Raw genomic sequence first — 20,124 nt, forward strand, 5'->3', positions numbered from 1 at the left:
AAACACAAAAATCAGTCCATGAAGGTTGGAGTGTCAATTCTTGAAAATCAGCTGGCAGAAATGGAGAGAAATGGCATAAAAGCCAGAATGTTTCGAACAATTGCTTTGAAAATCCATTCAGTTCAAAAAAAATTATTATTTCAAATTCCAACCTTTTCTTTTCTTCCCACACGGTTTCACCCATTTACCTAGGTATGACCCACAGTGCCGTGTTCTGGCATCTCTCTCGTCTAAGATAGATGCAGAACTACCTTTCTATGCCGCACAAAGCTGTGGCTTGGCCACGTTGTCTTTCCCAAGAGACACATGAAACCCTCTCCCAGCACTCTCTTCACATAAGGCTCCCTCACACGTCCTAGTCATGCAGCTATATCAGGACAACAACACAAAACACTCCTGTCCTCCTTTTCCCCAAGCTCTCTTTTTCTTTTGTTTTCTTTTTTTTTTCTTTGCTCAGAAGCACTTGTGTTGAAGTGTTGGACTTCCTCACAAGCACTAGAGTATTGCAAGACTCGGATAACATCTTATTCAAAAATAAAATAATGATAAAATCGCAGCTCTGATGATGTCCTTGGTTTTGTCAAGACAGTAACACAACAACAACATGATACAAATACAACACACTGGAAAACCATCAAGTATTATTATTTTTTTGTCATTATATTTAGCCCTAGATTGTTTTAAGAGGTCATAAAGATATTTTTACTATGGAATATTTTGCAAGTATTTGTGCTACAGCAAAATTACACAACAATTCTTGTGTATTTTGTGAAGACAGATTTTTTTTTATATATATATATAAATGTTTTAGTTGTATCTCTTCATCATGCAATTCAAAGATGAGATTGTGTCCATCTGCACAATTATTTTCTGTTAAAATCAGAAAGAAAAAGAAATTAAAAATAACATTGGGCAGCAATTCTGAATTTCCCACATTTAACGGAAAATCACTAAACAAGAATATGTAAAAAATACACTTTTAATATATTTTTGTGAGATAGAAACTAAATTGAAGCTCTGAATTTGTCATTTGTTTTTGATTTTCTTCCACTGGTGAGTGGTATAGGCTGACCTTTAATTGGGCAGTTTTGACACCTACTGAAGTACATTATCAGTTGACTGAAATCCATACATGTCTGACTTAACATCAGCCTTGGTTTTATGTAAGAATCCTACCAAGCACTTCAGCCTATAAATGACATTATGACATAAAAATGACAGTGACATTTTCATACTAGAACACTGGGTAGAAATAGAATAGCTCCAATCCAACACTCAATGCAGCTTGGTTTTAGTCACCCTGTAGTCAATCCATCTGCATGCAGTTTAGGTCATACAAAAATGACTAAAGCGTCTTCAGTTTTGACGACAATAAACAACCAATCATCACATTAACAAATTACGTCTTCAAATTTTTACTTCAAAGCATTTGTCAGCAGTTATTTTGAACAGTTTTTCACCCCAAATAGGAAAAAAAAACTAGTCTGGTACACCAGCTAAGGGCTTTGGACTGGACTTTTCCATTCCATAGCCTCCCCTGTATCCCCCTGGACAGAGCACCCCCACTCACCCACAGCTACTGCTGAGATGGGCTCACTCATATAGTGGTCATCCTCAGTTGGTCTGACATCATAGCTTTTTTTATGTCATCAAGAACCCCTCGATGGTGGTGCGGGAAATCACCGCACCTAAATGGGGACGAGGGGCATCAGAGTGGTCTCGCTTCAGCGCGTAAGGGCGAGCAGTGACACACAGCTTAAGTCTGTTGTGTTTCCAGTAGGATGGACAATCATTTGCACTAATAACCCCAAATATAGGGGGACTAAGAATGTCCATGTCACTTCAGATGTATCCGCAGGGATAGATAGAATAATGTTATTTTTGGGGGTTGTAGGTAGGCTCTCTTTGGAATCTGACCCACGATGTAAAATGCTAAAAATGTATAATGATCTCTGCTTTTGACTGTGTACAAATAATGATAGTAATAGCTTTATAGGGAAATAGAAAAGAGGTGATGGTTTCACTGTGCACATAAGCAGCACTTACTTAAGCAATAGTACCATTTGGCGCAAGTGCATCAACATTAGCTATGTTCGGCAATAAACAGAAAATAAAAAACCCCTTGGCTAATTACAAAATAACCAATTGAAAAATATATATTTCGCTGTCAAATAAATTAAATAAAGCAATAGGAATTAAAAATGCTGAATCATTATGCCCCAGTACATAGTACAAAGTAAACAGTGTCTTTCCTACCACATTTTAGGGTCAATGTTAAAGTGCCTACGACACACTTCAAAAAGGTTTTCTTCATCTTTTCTGGTTGAAATGGATGGGCACATTTCAAATAAAACTACCATTTTTTTAAAGAAATAACTGCATCTAAATTCAAGTTTCAGGAAGAATTTTTGAGATATTCATCTAAATGGAAGGTACATATTTCAACATCCTGAAGATCACAGAGAGCTCAAGGTTTTAATAATCAATCATTGAATAAATCTGTTGTGTGTATTTTGGCATTGTAAAAATGTGTGGTGGGCAGTTTTATACCTTAGCTTCCTTGCATCTTAGATTCTGTTTAAGCAAACGCCAACATTCTGCCATAGTTTGGACCAGTTTACTAAATTATCCCTGTAAGGGGTCTTTTTTTGCTTGATATAGGTATATTGCTCTCAAACATTTTTTTTTTGCTAAAGGTCTCCATCTCTCGCATTATCAGAAATTTCAGCTTTGCAACTTTCCATTATTCTAGGTAATTTATGTATTAGAACCTTTCTGTGTAATTCTGCTTACAGGTATGTTTTGTTTGATTTATACAGTTGGAAAGGTGACACAGTCTTCTATCGCCATGTAGTCCCTACAGAGGTTCTATAGAGATATTTATGTCACTATTAGGAATGTTAACAAGAGAAAGCCACTAATTGCGGTCACCATTGTGTACCAGGCCATTGAAGCTCTGAGTCCTGCAGTCCCAGATCCAAGAAAGGCTGACGAACAAAATCAGTCTGGAACTGAAGTTCTTTGTCCACTGTGAGAGTTAAGTTTGGAAATATACGTGTTCATTTTCTGTCCTTTCAGGTTTTTTTGTGTGTGTGTGTGTGTGTGCATGTGTGTGTGAGAGAGAGAGTGAGTGAATGAGTGTTGACATTTGTGTACATGTTGTCCGTTATGTACACTGAACATCTCTACACGCAAATCTCGATGGGCGTGGTAACCAGGATGCGGCTGCCAGATGTGTTGTCTCTGGCCACGCGCTCGTACCCAGCGGGTGGGATAGCAGAGTAGCGATGACCCTGTGGTGACCCCGTCTCCATGGTACCCATCTTGGAGCCTCCACACACCACAGGCGAGAGCGTCTGCTGCTTCATGCGGTCCACCAGCAGGTCCTCATCCTCCTCGTCCTCCTCAGAAGTGGAGCTCAGGGGCCCCTGGTGGCTTCCGCTGCCAGCAGCAGCGGCGCCTCCGCTGATCCCGACCTCGCTGTCCAGCATCCAGCGCCGGCCGAAGTGGCGGAATACCTCCTTTACCGAGCAGCGCCGCTGGGGGTCCAGCGACAGAAGCTTCCGGAACATGCGCAGCGCCTCGTCGGTGAAGCGGCGCCACTGCGAGGGCACGGGACCGCCAGAGCGCCGGGCGCGCTGCCAGCGGGCAAACTCCTCGTAGAAGGCATCGGTGGGCAGCGCCTTCTCCCAGGGGAAGTTGCCCGTGAGCATACAGAACAGGAGGACACCGAATGCCCACACGTCGGTGGCCGGGTCCACGCAGAAGCCCTCCGAGGGCTCGGCGGCGCCACACAGCTCTGGAGCCGTGTACGGGATGGTGCCGCTGACGCGCTTCACTGGCGAGCCAGCCCGCCGTGTCATGCCAAAGTCGGACAGCTTCACCTTGCGACACTCGCGGTCAAAGATGAGCACGTTCTCAGGCTTGATGTCGCGGTGCACCAGCTTCTTGTAGTGCATGTAGTCCAGGGCGATGGCCACCTGGTGGACGCAACGCTTCGCCACCGGCTCTGGAAGACCCACCTGTAAGATTTAAATCAAATCACCAATTGATAATTTGCCTGTTTTTGTTTTCGTCAAGCAAACGGTAATCAAACAAACAGTATAACCTACTGGATGACCAGTTGACTGTACCTGAGGGGGAATGATGTCAAACAAGTCTCCCGCCACAGCGTACTCCTGTGCGAAGACGTAATAGTCGTCTGTCTCGAAGGCGATGCCAAACATGTTGATGATGAAGGGACAGGGAGAGAGGTAGAGCGAGATGCTGTACTCCCTTAGGAAGCTCCTCAGCTTTGTAGTTTTCTTCTTCAGGAACTTCAAGGCCATCTTTGTGCCTAATTAAAGAGGGGGTGGGGACGAAATATACATATTAATGCATTCTTTGATGAAAGGATTGAAAACTCATATGTAACACCACATAACCTATTTCTAAGACACATAACAGTGGGGGCTGCAGGTGTGTGTGTATATCAGTATGTGTGTGGGTGAATGTATGTGTGTGTGTGTGTGTGTGTGTGTGTTCTCACCTCTCATTTTGTGAATGACCAGGTCCACCTTCCCATAGGTGCCTTTGCCGAGCTCCCTGATGACCTCATAGTACTTGTTGACCTCCAGCTTCTCCAGGTTCTGGGCGGTGATGACCTGCAGCTCCTCCACAATGTTGATGGGAGGGCTGGACACCATAGGGGAGGAGCTCATGATTCTGAACGAGGGAGGAGGAGGAGGTGAGGAGGCAGAGAGTAGTGGAGCGGGTCGCTGGTGGCTCTCACTGAAACCACAAAAGCACCAGGTCAGGAACCATGGACAACTTGAGGAGGTAGTTTGTTAGGCTTGGGTAGACATTACATGTAATAGAGAATATTTCAGGTCCATTGCCAAGGGGAATGTTTTCTAAAGGAGATTCCAACTTAACTAAGAGCTTTATTCTTATAAAGGTTTATTCTCTTGACCACCTTATTCAGTTTGGAGAACGTATTGCCTTCAGTGACTGTGCCACTTCAACCACAGCATGAAATTACTGGTAAACATGTATTTAGCGAAAGCATCATCATCATCATCATCAACATAAGCATCACACTTCAGCGCCTCTGAAGAAAACTGGATGAATGACCTTCCAGACACACTGTAATGAAACACAACCATAATTCCCCAGTCTCAGCCAGGGCACACACACACACACACTCAGCCAGGGGACACACACACACACACTCAGCCAGGGCACTGCAGCAAAACAAGTCGTTAGTCTGAGGCGATCATTGTTCTTGACAAAGCAGGACCCCGTTGCTGAAGCGAGCAAACACACACATCTGTGAGGCCAAACTATAGACCTATCCTTGTCATCCTTGCATCAAAGAAATCGAGCTCTGCAACGTGTAATTAGTCATGATTCTCATATTCAGATTTCAATCGCACATAGCCTGAAACTGGCCGGTCGCTTTCTCTGATTTGATATGCTGTGTGTGTGTGTGTGTGTGTGTGTGTGTGTGTGTGTGTGTGTGTGTGTGTGTGTGTGTGTGTGTGTGTGTGTGTGTGTGTGTGCCGTCCCAAATTGTAATTTCACTCTTCACTTTCATTCGGGGCTCAATGATCTGCCTAACAGACTATGCAATCTGCCTTGCTTCGTCAGCTCTTATGTAAGCGTCCTCTTCCTAATATAAATCGGAACACCAGGAAACTGGATATGCCCTGAATTGAATTAAAACAGCATCATGTCCGAATCTCCGAATCCCAAAGCAGGTCACACTGACATTAAGAAGAACGGAAGTGTGGCAAGCTCTTAAAAGAACAAGGGGCCAAAATGGGAGTGGACTGGAAGTGGATTGGTACGTCTTCCCTCTCTCCTCCCCCAGAGGAGGGATGTACGGCTGATTGTAGCAAAGTCGCACAAATGGAAAGCCAGAAAAGTATGGGAACAGAAACCTTCTCAAAATACTGCAGTTGTTTCTGCAAAGCAGTAGAGATACAGAAGATTCAGCTGTGTTTGCAGGTGGTGTGGGCTCAGTGTGTGTGTGTGTGTGTGTGTGTGTGTGTGTGTGTGTGTGTGTGTGTGTGTGTGTGTGTGTGTAAGACACACTTGAGCATCACATCTCTACATTTCCATATATGTTTATTTTTTTATTTTTTTAATATCTGCATTCCATGCATTTCACCACAAACACATCCATCAAATAGAGGGGGTGGATTTGTTGAACAGGCATCAACAGCCAAGTTAGCAGCTAGCATAAACATTTACACAACCCCCTGCAAAGCGTGAAATGGACCCATGACTAAACTAGGAGAGGAGACGAGGAGAGACGCATGACTCCTTGAGGGTCAGAGAAAGAGTCAGGATCTGGTGTCTCAAAAACAGCGCGTGACGCACAAGAGTTACCCACAATTCAGTGCCTCAGATATTCTTTAAGCAGTTCCTGCCAAAACAGACCCAAAGTCAAATCGCTATCAGTTTTTAGCTTCATAACGGCCTATTTTAAAAACAGAGGCAGATGGTCAGTGTGCTGAATGAATATAAATGGGTTTTACATGTGGTCACTGCAGACAAATGTAATGTTTCATCTGGGCCGCATTGTGTTATAAATCAAAGCAAAATATGGAGGAGGAAAACAATGGTTTAAAAATGTATTCATTAAATCAACCATCATCTTCAGTTCACTAATGTTCAAACGTTATTAATGCATGATGGACCTTATGATTGGATATCTAGAGCTGTTACACTGACAATGCTTTCGTTCCCAGGGCCTCTTTCACTGATTAGTTATGATTAGCAGGATAACTGCGTTATCCACAAGGCAGCCGTAGCAATCTGTTTCAGTCTATCTTGACCTGCGGTTTCCACAGCAATTAACCTAGCTCAACTGTACAGTGTGCTCAGCAGAATACGAAGATATAAGAATGATGGCCCAAATCTAATTTAGAATATGTAATACATGGCTTAAAACGAGTGCCATTATTTTCAACCGATCCAATAGCTGAGGAATATTCATTTGTTAGTGTAGACATGTTTTGCCAGGTATAAATATAGATTTATAGTTAAATGGAACTGAGTGAACAGCTTATTTTCCATTACATCATGTATAACCTTTGTCTGATTTTTGTAGCCAGTGGCAAAACTAGTGCAGTTCTGTGACTGTTGCTGTTGACATAATCCATACTTTTGATTGGGATCAAATTGCATCGGAACTTTGGAACCCAGTCACTGGGATCACTGTGATCATGGTTTATAACCTCACAGAAATAATACACAGGTGTTTAGATCAAACCCCACAAACTCTTGGAAAAGAAAAGAATCATTGGATCGAAATGAAAAGCTGTGGCGCGCAGCCAAGTCCTGGGAGAGCGCGTTACGCAACTGTCTAAAAAACCCACAGGTTTCCGAGTCACACAGTTACCGCTGAGGCAATTTTTCTAAAACATCCACACACACACACACGCAAGAGAGAGAGAAAAACATGACCAGGACCTCAGAAGCCCCCGCTGTCCTTCCTCCGGAGCCTCTCGCTGTACCCATCATACACATACACTCTCCCCTCATTAATCAAGAGCTTTATATCATTAAAAACTGAAGCAGACCAAATAGCTTTTTTTCTGTGTGCTGATGGCCACTGGGTCTCTGTTATGTAAGGTCTTATTGAGCCTGTTGGAAAGGTACGACAGGTACTACTGGAAAAAGAAAGGTTGAGTGTGTCGATTTTTTGTTTGGTGTGGGGGGTGGTCAATATTGTGTAATGATTTTCTGTGTGTCAGAGTTCTGTGTGTGTGTGTGTGCGTGTGTGTGTGCATGTAGGTGTCTGTGCTGCTCTTAAAGCAGGCATGAGCACTAGTCAATGATAAATGCTCATCGCTCTAAATTCTGTCTGAATGTTCTGTCAGCAGATGGAAAAAGAACATTCAGTAATCAAAACACACACACACACACACACACACACACACACACTTATCCAAAATGCCACACAGGTGCTGGAAGGAAGGAACACTCAGACCCTGACAACGAAAGAGAGAAGAAAAAAACAGGCCTACAATGAAAATAAATGTGAGGTGTAAGCAAAATGTTTAGACGCCCAAAGTCTCTGCAGCTACCTCTTCTCGAATGCTCACATGCACGCACACCTGCACACCCACACACTCACAGAACAACAGACAATGCTCAGGCTCAACATTTCCCTCTTACACACACACACACTCACACATTCAGACTTTACCGAAGGGACTAATGAGGAGCCTTGTCACGATGACCACAGAGGACAGGAGAGAGAGAGAGAAAGAGAGAAAGAGAGAGAGAAAGAGAGAGAGAGACAGAGAGAAAAGAGTAGTCTGCGAGGTTAGCAGCACAGTGGTACATGCCTGCTCCTCAGACTGTGCCTATGAATCAACAAAGTAGCCCTGCAGACATAAGCTAAACAGTGGCACCACCACCATGGCTTGAAAGTGTTTCAAAGTCAAACACACACACACACACACACACACAAGACACATGCAAGACCCCACGGACACAGACAGACACAAACACACAGACAGACACACACACCCATGCAGAGATACACACACAGAAAAACACACAAGGAATGGGAGGTCACCGAGTAAGCTTCACAAAGCAAGGTCGACTAACATCCCTGAACAGCGAAGATAAGGCACCACATGGGTAGAAGAAATGCGCTCCCCTCCACTGCAAAGCTCTGCAGCTACGCTCTGCATGAGAAGGGATCAAATAATTGCTTTTGTGACAGTAAACAGTACAACTGACCTACATTTTAAGACTGTGTGGGTGTATGTGTATGTGTATGCGTGGGTCTGTGTGGGTCAGTGTGTGTGTGTGTGTGTGTATGTCATGTGTCATCATGAGTATGCTTCAGTCTAGTCTTATTTGCCTTAGAGTGTGGGATGTTGCTTGCAGAGCTGACCTCTTCTACAAAAACAAAGGAATATTATGGTAATATCAGAGGAGGAGATACTGTCAGTGCATGTCACTCTTGGATTGCAGGCATCCTCTTCAGAAGATGAGATAAGAGTGACCTTATGCATTTTAATCCCATGAATTCCTTAATTTGAAGGTCAACATAATTAATGAAAAGTTATTTGCCTTTATTTAAGTTTAAATGAACTAGCATCATGTTGTGGCGTATCTGGCTATCACTGAATCAATGAGAAACATCTGATTACCTGATACATCTTTTGATCATAGTGGGTTATTTCTTCCTCAATATCCATTTCCATAATGAGATTTCAGTAAGCTCACTGTTCTAAGGTTGCAACTGAGAGCTCTCCTGGCCTTGAACCTCCTTCTTGTGTATGGGGAAACTACACATTCTTTCGTTAGCCATTTAAGACACGAAATCCCTCAATTGGATGAAGCCCTCAGACTCCAAACAAAACAAATCAAAACGAGACAGGACAAAACAAACACTACACAAGGCTGAGCCTGTGCAAGTCAAAGCTCTTCAGGTTAGGTGCGTCGGGCGCGTTGCGCGTCGGGCGCGTTGCACTGCTGGCCGCTGTCCACCAGGGGCTGATGAGCCACATCGTCAGAAAGCGCTGCCTGCTCTCCCAAATCCAGACTGCAAGATGACCCTCACCCACTGTCTGTAGGGCTACCCCCTTTGACCCACTCATTCCCCCAACATAGCACCATCTCACCCCCCAGCTGTCTGACTGACCGCGCCTATTCAGCACCGCCGTGCTCCGAGTGACCCTGCATATACCTGACTCATCCAGTCCCGTTCTCCCTTCTCTCTCTGCTGCTGCTTGCTTCTGTGCTCAGCGCCCCATTAGACAGACAGGCAGCTCTGTGCAACCCACCCCACCCCCAAACCCCCTCTCCCTCCACGCAAGGACCCAAAGACAACAGTGGCAGCACTGTGGATACGGGTAGAGCAATGTTAGAAGGACTGGAGCAGTCAGCAGCGTTTAGAGGGTATCCACTGCATGAATGTGTGCGTGTGAGAGAGAGAGTGTTCACAAGCAGACATGTAAATGTATGTAAATGTAAATGTATGTGTAAAGTGAGGTGTGTTTCAAGGTTCAACGTTTATAAAGACTACACACTCAACGACAGTCACTGAATATGCACAAGCCTGGTATTCTTGACACGGGCGCAGTTGTAGAGAACAGCGTATGCAGAGCCGCTGGCGGAGTCATGTTGATGTGTTTATAGCATACACTATACATGCATGCAAAACATGAGATCACAACACAAGAGGTAGTCTACTACCGCAATCAGACGTAAACGCATCAGGCTGCATTCTGCCATTGTTGTCACCACAAAGACCCCTTTAACAGAGGCTGTATGCTGCGGTGGTCTTATTTTGACATTTTATTCAGAATATGTATTTGAATATTCTCATTATGTGAAGATATACATCTTTATCATCCATTCGGTATAAGGTTAAGGCATACCAAAGGAAATGTTCTGTTTGACGTGCAGATTCACAGGGTAATAAATTATAGCCAATACGTTCACTCACCATTCAATCTGTCCACTGTTTTCTTAATGTGACCAAACACGCCTGAAGGATACCGCCTTGGGAGGCTGAAGACGGAACATGTTACAGCGTTTTAAGGTGATTTGTAGGCTCTCACATCTGTGTCCTACCGACTGTAGACCAAATCCCGTTACCGACTAGTTGACGGTGTGGAGTAATTTCACTTGTCTCAGCAGCCCGATGGGTTTCACCAGCTGTCCTGCGTTCCCCTATTGTCTCCGTATTGGCCGTGGTTGAAAACCATAGCTCTATAGCCGAAGGTCCTGCCCACCGCTCTTCTCAGCCAATGGGAGCAGACTGCGATCGGTACGGTACTTCTTTCAGCCAATGGCTAAGCAAAGCGCTCGGCACCATCCGCACTCGCACTCCAGTCTGGGAGCCGCTCTTGTCTCCATACAGATTATCAGTACCTAATGAGCTGAAGATTAATCCTCTGGATGTGTAAAAGATGCCATGCCATTTCTACACGAAGGTGCTAAATCACAGAAAGTTAAACAATAAATCAGAAGATGTGAATCGTTATAACAACGGTATTAACACTGACTGTCCATCATAAATGGAAATATCAGATGCCCATACCATAGGCTATGATTAAATTACATTACACATGGGATAGGGGATTTAGGAATTATGAATTGTTCATGTGAAGCGCTTAGTTTGTTTCCTCAGGATGAAAGGAACGGGTTGCATCACATGGTTAATTGAGAAGCCTCCGGAACTTTCTGCATTTTGCCTTTGTTCCCCCGTGCCTGCGAAATGAAGAAATTAAGTGGGGCACATAGCAACTCATTGAATTTGATGAAATTCATAGCCTGAATGAATTCAGCACAACCGATGCTACATTCATACATTTTTTGGGCTAAGTGTAAATGAAATGTTGAAATACTTAAGTAACATCCCTGCAAAATTATTCCTTTCCAATTGCATGGGCCTTACAAAGCCTTATGGACAACTGCAAATGACACTGGTTTAACCTTAGAACAGCTATGCGATTGGCCAGTCCAAGTTGCAATTAAACCCCTCTAATCCTGGACTTGGATTGAAGATAATCAATTGCGCACGAAGTGAACTTTTAGCACTGATTACACAAACAGCTCCTCTTGGATGGTGATGGGCTCGCCATCAGTGAGGTTGAGGAATCTGATGTGGTTGCAAGTGATGTAGGGCAATCAATTGTGTGTGTGAGAGTGTGTGTGTGTGTGTGAGTGTGTGTGTGTGGCGGTCCGTCAGTGAGGTTGAGGAATCTGATGTGGTTGCAATGAAGTGTGTGTCTGTGTGTGTGTGTGTGTGTGTGTGTCTGTGTGTGTAAGACGGTCCATCAGTGAGGTTGAGGAATCTGATGTGGTTGCAACTAAGTGATGTAGGGTAATGAAGTGTGTGTCTGTGTGTGTGTGAGAGTGTGTGTGTCTGTCTGTGTGTGTGTGTCTGTGTGTGTGTGTCTGTGTGTGTGTGTCTGTGTGTGTGTGTGTGTGTGTGTGTGTGTGTGTGTATGTGTGTGTGTGTGTGTGTGTCGGTCCATCAGTGAGGCTGAGGAATCTGATGCGGTTGCAAGTGATGTAGGGCAATGAAGTGTAGGTCATGCGCTTAGAAGTCCTTTAGATGCGTTGGTGCAAATTGAAGGCATCGGATGCAAGGTGGGGACATGTAATGTGGGGTACACACTTAGTTTTATTTGTCAACATAAACCAAAGCTACGTCAGCAGCACAGCAAGTGGACATGCAACGTCACAGCATTGCACTGAAGAGAGGACAGACCAACCAGATTGACTAAAATTCATTAAAAAAAAGGTTACCATCATTTGTTTTGGAAGAGGATTTTTTAAATATAACCTGATTAAAAGATGCTCAAAGTCAAAAGCTAGTAAACAATGGACAAATGTTACTGCTGGGCACAGGAAAGAACAGCATCCTATTATGAGCCTAATTCTTTATCATTAGCCAATTAATAAATCTGAAATCTTATACGTTGCAATCACAGTTGATTACAAAGGTTACTAACAGGCAGTGCAACTTAAAATAAAAAGCGATGTTGTCTTGCATTACAGTTGACAGAAAATCTAGGAGTACATTACAAGTAAGTATAAAATTACAAGAATTTTTCAAGTTTAAAAACTGGCCACATGAACAGTGCATATGAAAGGAAAAAACAATGTGGTCACTTTCTTTCATTAAAAATAAAGGAGGTTAAAAAAATGTAAAAAGTCTTAGCAATTCTTATTGAATAAATACCCAAAAAATAAAAGGTGCTTCTTTAAAAACACAGAAGGAATGACGTTTACACAAACAAAAACAGCTCCAGTGCTTTGGAATGCAGGTGCTGGGCGAGGTTTCGGATGCGGCAAATGCGGACGCTTTCGGCGTCTCCGGCGCTGTAGACCCGGTAGATGTGGTAGCGTTCCTTCTCCTTGAGAGCAAAGTCCAGCTCGTTGGCCGAGAGCCGGATCAGGTGCCGATCCTGCTTTGTGGTGGTCTTCACCTCCACGTAGACGACCTCGGCCGAGCCGTTTGCGCCGAACGTGAGCTTGAAGTCGCACGGCCGCCCTGTCTCGCCGTCCTGGTTGTACCAGGTGACCTCCGTGGGCCCAGACGGGCCGTTCTTCTTCCAGTGCGCCAGGAAGGAGTGGACCAGCCGCTCACCCCACATGCCCACGTCCAGCAGGTCTCCTGGGTCGTCCGTGATCTCCACCACGGTGCGGGGCAGCGGGCAGTCCAGGGCCAGGTCCTTCAGCACGTCCTCGCCCCCCAGTGGGTGGGCCCACACGGCCGAGTCCAGAGCCAGGGGCACGCGCTTCATGTGCCCCGCGCCCTGGAACAGACTGGAGATCACCTCAGGGGGTTCGACCAGAGGGGCGTTTCTGAAAACCACCACACAAGACACACAAGAGAGTTTAGAGTTAGTCAGAGTTCAGTCTACTCCATCAGTACATTACATTTTGTCTGCTACATTTTGCATACATTTCATTCAGTGAAATTTTGTTTGCTGTACATTTCGGAGGAACTCTGGGACTAACACCAAATCTCAGACGAATGCCTTCATGAGAGGCCTAGGTATCTAAAGATGTAAGAGGTATTCGTAAACACATATTTGTAATAATAGAAATGAAAGTGGAAGACTGCAAACATTCAGGGAGCATCGGCAGCATTCATTTGCACAGCACGTCAGAAATGAAACGCTCCGAGCTTCCTCCTGACCCGCTGGGCATAGCATGAGAACAAGCATTAACACCTGCAGATAACCCCAAAACTGTGACTTCTCCCGGGACAATCCGCCACCGGTGAGGAATACCAATGAAGTGTGTGAGGCTGATAATTGCTGTAATAGCACCAGTTTAGACTAGCAAGTGCTATCGGCTCGGCGGAGCGAGGTGTTCTTACAGCTGCGTGGACGGGGAGTCCTGCTCGTCGTGAGGAGAGCTGTGGGCGTGGGAGGCGCTGCTGTATCCAGCTCCACTTCCACCTCCACCTCCACCTCCTCCTCCTCCTCCGCTGGGCTGACGCGGAGCCATTTCGGACGGGGAAGACGGCACGCCACCCACCGCACTCTGAGCTGTGAGGGAACGAAAAATATTGACGACTGAACGCAACGGGCTGATCGAGCATAAACACACACTGCACAGTCTGTGCTGACGTGACAAGAGGATTGGTAATGATTATAAGTATTTCTGTGAACATAGTGAGTTTTATCCTCCAACATTCATGGACATTGAGTAAATAAGAGTATAACTATTAATGAAACCGTATCAATAAAATCTGAGATTGAGTGGGACTTGGAAGCCTTCTCATTTCTATAGGCTAAACATAAGAAATTACTAAAAAATGACCAAATAGCATTAAGAAAGATTTCTGCATTTCTTAAGATTAGTAACAGTAATCCCCTTGAATAACCTCTACCACCTCTGCAGGGGAAAACTGATCTCCAGCTCCACTGCCAAAGGCCTTACCTGGGGCTTGCGTGTGGCTGCCAGAGAGCCTGGTGCCTGGAGGAGCTGGAGAACCTGGAGGACCTTCAGGCCTGGGGGACTGGGGCTCCCCAGACAGGGATGGGGCCCTGGTGCTCCCCTCCGTAATGGAGGGCGGTGTGCCCGTCCACTCGGCTGAGGGGCTGGGTGCGTTTGGAGGAGGCCACATCTTCATCACCGCCTCCACTGCGGGGTCTGTAACAGCATGGAAGACAAGAGGGTTGGTACTGGAGGAGGGATGAACCAGTCACCTCCTTACACACGGACACCTTAATTAAACAAACACACAATAACCTTCACACACAGACACAGATTCACACATATATATACAAGGACACAGATTCAGACATGTTTACAAGAACACAGATTTACACACAAAGACAAACATTCACACACATCCTCTCACGTCATGTCACATCACATCAATCACACCACACAGTCCTCTCAGAGGTTGTGTGCATCTCTCTGCTGTCGCATCTCTCACTGCCCTTAGTGGTAAGTGACTGATAAGTTATGATCTGCCTAAGGACACACAGCTGGTTACCAAGGGAACAGTCTCTCATATGGAACGTGTGCTCCTTGACCTCTGCCCCGCGGTACACCCTCAGGCCATCCTTAAAATGATGTTGGTTTTCTGTCACCCGACAGACTCAATCAAATTGGACCCAACCTCATTTTTTTCCCCCCGCTGTTTTGCTGACAATAAAATTCCGTTACAGCCAAGTCAAATATTTGAAAGTGATAATTTACCTCCTGTGTGGCTTTGAAACCGCTGTGCGTGGCTTGCAGTGATGGCTAATGCTGATTGGTTAAACGAGATGTGAGTAGAAGAAGCTAATTTGTAGCTAACAGAGTTAAAATGTTAAAGTTACTGTCAATGAAAGAACACAGCCTTTAATTGATGTGTGTGCTGGTAGATTCCATTATCAAGTAATTCTGCCATGAAGCCATTTAACCGAGTGTAAGGCAAATTCAACCGTCGACTCGTCTTTGTAGTAATCCTAGAAATTCTCTAGTTTGATGGTCTAATGTTGGTCCTTCGCTGGAGAAATGTATCGTTATTTTGTCATGCTTAGAATTGATGTCTTGATCAAAGAGCATAATTTCATCAACATGTGAGAATATCATTTTTGTGTCTACCCAGTGGACACTGTAATTAGGGCTTAATTAGGAAATAATTATATGATAAGACAGCAACAACAAGTTGTTTGATAAAATATTCAAAGCTAAATACAGAGAAAACACAGTGCCCTGTACTATTTAAAAGCAAGCTTGAGGGAAGTCTTTTCTGAAGTCATTTTCTACAGAATGTTGGCTTTGAAAATATGGCAGATAAAAAGAAGTAGAGCGTGAAAGAGGTGTACACAACATCTTGTTGGTTTTTTTTTTCTGATCAAATGCCCTTTACGCCTAATCCAAGGTGGATTCCCTTCCATGTTTTTCTTGTAGTGAGCTACCTTTCATAGTTGTATTCGGGGTCATGCCATTAATATTCATGTGTGAAGATTATGATAATACAGAGAGAGAGGGAACTAGACGAACAGCAGGGGCTTCTCAAGCAGAGCAAGGGCAATGGATGAACAGGCATGGTGTTGAGACGAGGGAGATCAGCTAGAGAGAACTTTGGGCTATGGACGCTAAACGCATTCAAATCATTGTCGGAGCCACTTATGATGTTCCTCCCAACTTTGCAGAACGTCAGTCAGTGGCTTGGTGAGCACAGACCTGTTTAAGGTCCACAGTGTATTATGGTGACTGCTATTGCACCCGACATAATGTATTCTGAGTGTCAGCACGTTGTTGAATTTATTGGGTTAACAATGCTCTTTGAAGATGCGATTAAGGAAGCCTTTACGCAATCCGACATTTTTTTATACGGACGGCCTCACCTGTGCCTCTGGGTTGGCCGGAGCCTCCACCACCGCCCCCGACCGCGAGACCCGACTGGGGTGGCCAGCAGAAGAGCCCGTCCTCTCCGCCTGCCGCCGGAGCCTTTCTCTCCTCATCCGGTCGGCTGGCTGGCCACGTCACAGGAACAGCTGTGGACAGGAAGTAGCAGGAACGAGTCACTCCAGCAATCATTAGTGTGAAAATTCGGTAACACTTTCTATGAAGCCCAGCATTATAAGGCCCTATAAGGACATTATAAGGGCCTTAATAATGACTTATAGCGATTGCTACGATGACTTATAGCTACTTTATAACTACGTATAATTTCTTCATGATGACTCATAATCACCTTTATGATACATTATATCAGTTCATTATGAATGGTTATAATTAAAGACGGAATAATGCATTATAAATATGTGACTGTCGGGTAACACTTGCTATGAAGCCTGCCTTTATAAGGTCCTATAAGGACATTAATTATGACGTTTTAAAAGTAGCTATAAGTCATTGTAGCACTCTTTATAACTATGTTTAGCATCTCCACAATGACTCATATCCACTGCTCTGAAACGTTATGTCAGTTAATTATAAATGGTTATAATCTAAGATAAAATGATGCATTATAAATATGTGATCATAGGTGTGTGTGGGTAATCATGAATCCTATGAAGCCTGCATATATGAAGCACTATAAGAACATTCATAATACCTTTAAAAACTAGTTAAGTCATTGTGGCACTCATTCTTACCTTCTCAGTCCTACGTCTTCTACCTTCTTGAGCGTGCTCTCAGGTCTGAAAGCTGTATTACCATCGATATTTGCTTGACTGGTTGATGAACAGATTTCATTGGTCCAAAAGCGCGCGGTGTCAAAGTTATGCTTTTATGTAGACAACTTTAATATTTCGTCGTTTCTGCAACTATCAGTATTTATTGTGTAGGGACATTGGGTTTGGAGTAATAACAGCAACTCTGAAGTTCAAAAGTCTTAGCCCGAAATCTTTACAATGTGTTTTTGTATAAAGTCTGAGCACCTCCAGAAAGTTTTAAATAAAAGGGTTTTCATCTGTATCCTGTTGTATTTACTGTCAGCACTATTAACAAGTTCATAATGCCTTATCTTCTCTTCTCTTATAATAATCTTATATCTGTTTAAAACAACATTACCCTTTTGTCACTTTACTTAAAGCTGACAAAGTACACTTATAGAATCTTATATCTGTTCATAACAACACCACCCTTTTGTCACTTTACTTAAAGCTGACAAAGTCCACTTATAGGATCTTCTAAAAGTTTATAATATTCTATGTCTGTATAGTAGCCTAGTCACCATACTAATAACCATTAATGAATATGCATAATATATCACAAAGGTGGTTATGATGTGCCGTGAAGACCTATATACATAGTTATAATGAGTGCCACAATGACTTAACTAGTTTTTAAAGCTATTATGAATGTTCTTATAGTGCTTCATATATGCAGGCTTCATAGGATTCATGATTACCCACACAAAACTATGATCACATATTTATAATGCATCATTTTATCTTAGATTATAACCATTTATAATTAACTGACATAACGTTTCAGAGCAGTGGATATGAGTGATTGTGGAGATGCTAAACATAGTTATAAAGAGTGCTACAATGACTTATAGCTACTTTTAAACGTCATCATTAATGTCCTTATAGGACCTTATAAAGGCAGGCTTCATAGCAAGTGTTACCCGACAGTCACATATTTATAATGCATTATTCCATCTTTAATTATAACCATTCATAATAAACTGATATAATGTATCATAAAGGTGATTATGAGTCATCATGAAGACATTATACGTAGTTATAAAGTAGCTATAAGTCATTGTAGCAATCGCTGTAAGTCATTATTAAGGCCCTTATAATGTCCTTATAGGGCCTTATAACGCTGGGCTTCATAGAAAGTGTTACCGAAAATTCTCACCCAGTGTTTCGCACAAAATGTTGAAAGGTCACTCAATCCACCACAGCAACATTTTTTTTTATTCACTTCTGGCTTCATGTAAACATGAATGTAAACATGAATGTAAACACTCAAGGTTTCCCTCTCACTCTGTAAAACCAACCCTCTGTCCAAAATAGCTATGTAGGGATCTAGTAGGGGTCTGAAATCACCCTCACACTTACTAACGTAACTAATTCTCATCACACTTTTCAAATGAAACATTAATAGCACGCCTACCAACTCAGTTAATTACATCCAATGCATTTATCAGGATGATGCTAATTTGTCACCGGAAGCAGGGCTGGGTGTTGCAACAGCTGAAAACATCACTGCGTAGCAGAGGTGAGAAATCTGAGCACCGCTGCATAGCAATCACACACACACACACACACACACACTCTTACATACACACTCTCTCTCACACACACACACACAAACACACACACACACACACACACACACACACACACACACACACACACTCTCACTCACACACAAGCACAGGCTCTCAGCTCTGGGAGCAGCTGTGCTTTCATGTCAAAGGGTGGGACGTGTATGACGAACAAACCAAAATTAGCAAGTCGGCCTCCTCTCTGACGCACGTGTGCGTGTGTGTTTTCGAGAGATATGTCAGTCATACAGCGCAAGAGATGAACCCAGGGCAAAATGTCAGATAATCAAACTGAGAGAGATGGGAAAAAAACTAGACAGCACTGTGATCAAAGGAGGGATTTTTTTTTTCTTCATATATCCAACTGAAGACATTTTAGGAAGACCATTTGCCATATGGCAAGCCTAGAATGGGGACGAATAAATAAATACATAAATAAGCACCGTTTGACACATCTGACTGCGTTCACCAGATGATTCCCAAATGCTCAGCTGACTAAGTGGGGCACATCTGGAGTGACCTAAATGATGTGGTCCCTAGGGTCTGCGAGAGGAGGGTTCTGAGGTTCTGAGAAGAACTATTTTTATGGGCACATACCCGAGGGTTCAGGCCTTGTGTCCACAGGCATAGGAACCTCCCACGGTTCCTCCTCAATGGGAAGTTCTTTAATACCCTTTATTTCCAGGAACCTCTTCAAAGCGCCTTGGTCCTGCAAAAAAAAAAAGAAAAAACAAAACAAATTACAATCTGGGGAATTACTTCTGACTCGGCTTTATCCAGATGCTTCACCATCACTCCGGAAGCCATCATCTCCTGACTTGATTCACCGACTTCAGTGGAACTCTATCCAGGGGAATTACATATTATCCCCCCCCCCCCCACCACCACCACCACAATCCCAACCTGAATGAAAGCGGGACATTTCAGGGGCTTTGAAGTTAGAGCTTCAGGGGAACGCAGTCTACACAATAATCCACTACACACAAACTGCTGAGAAACACGACGGAATGTTCACACTAATCACACTGCCTCACACACTTACACACACACACACACACACACACACACACACACACACACACACACACACACACACACACACACACACACACACACACAACCAAACAAACAAACAGACACACACACATTCACATCCAGTTGCCTTATTTTCCAGTTTCCTCAAATAGCATTCGTGGTGCGGATCATCAGCGCCAAGCCGGCCCTTATCTCCAGAAATCCTCTGTGGACTGAGCCCACTAATGTTAGCTCTCCTCTGATCTCCATGACCTCGCTGGCGATGACTCACCTGCTTGTCTGTGTCACCGGGAGATATCGAAGCCCGGCGCTGAGTAATACACGCTCACTTCAGTGTGGCTGCGCAAATTCTATTCATAGAGAGGCACTAGTTCGCACATAACTGT

General features: G+C 43.8%; 2 protein-coding genes across 2 annotated transcripts in view; both read right to left on the minus strand.

Moving 5' to 3' along the window:
• Window positions 1–3,185: 3,185 nt before the first annotated feature.
• bsk146 (brain specific kinase 146) lies at window positions 3,186–4,700 on the minus strand (the record flags this gene model as incomplete). Its single annotated transcript, XM_080833826.1, has 3 exons — window positions 3,186–4,022; window positions 4,134–4,336; window positions 4,529–4,700. 3 exons carry the CDS (start codon window positions 4,698–4,700, stop codon window positions 3,186–3,188), a joined length of 1,212 nt encoding a protein of 403 aa, XP_080689952.1.
• A 7,780-nt stretch (window positions 4,701–12,480) lies between these two features.
• LOC308362770 (uncharacterized protein) overlaps window positions 12,481–20,124 on the minus strand; it is a gene marked incomplete at its 5' end in the record, with an annotated part of 45,097 nt that continues 37,453 nt past the window's right edge. Inside the window, 5 exons of the mRNA XM_080835497.1 lie at window positions 12,481–13,329; window positions 13,850–14,021; window positions 14,416–14,628; window positions 16,323–16,472; window positions 19,301–19,412. Coding sequence (XP_080691623.1) covers window positions 12,750–13,329; window positions 13,850–14,021; window positions 14,416–14,628; window positions 16,323–16,472; window positions 19,301–19,412 — 1,227 coding nt within the window. The 3' untranslated portion in view covers window positions 12,481–12,749. The remainder of the gene's footprint in view (window positions 13,330–13,849; window positions 14,022–14,415; window positions 14,629–16,322; window positions 16,473–19,300; window positions 19,413–20,124) is intronic.

The sequence above is a fragment of the Sprattus sprattus genome, assembly GCF_963457725.1.
Source record: "Sprattus sprattus genome assembly, chromosome: 3".
Taxonomy (NCBI): domain Eukaryota; kingdom Metazoa; phylum Chordata; class Actinopteri; order Clupeiformes; family Clupeidae; genus Sprattus; species Sprattus sprattus.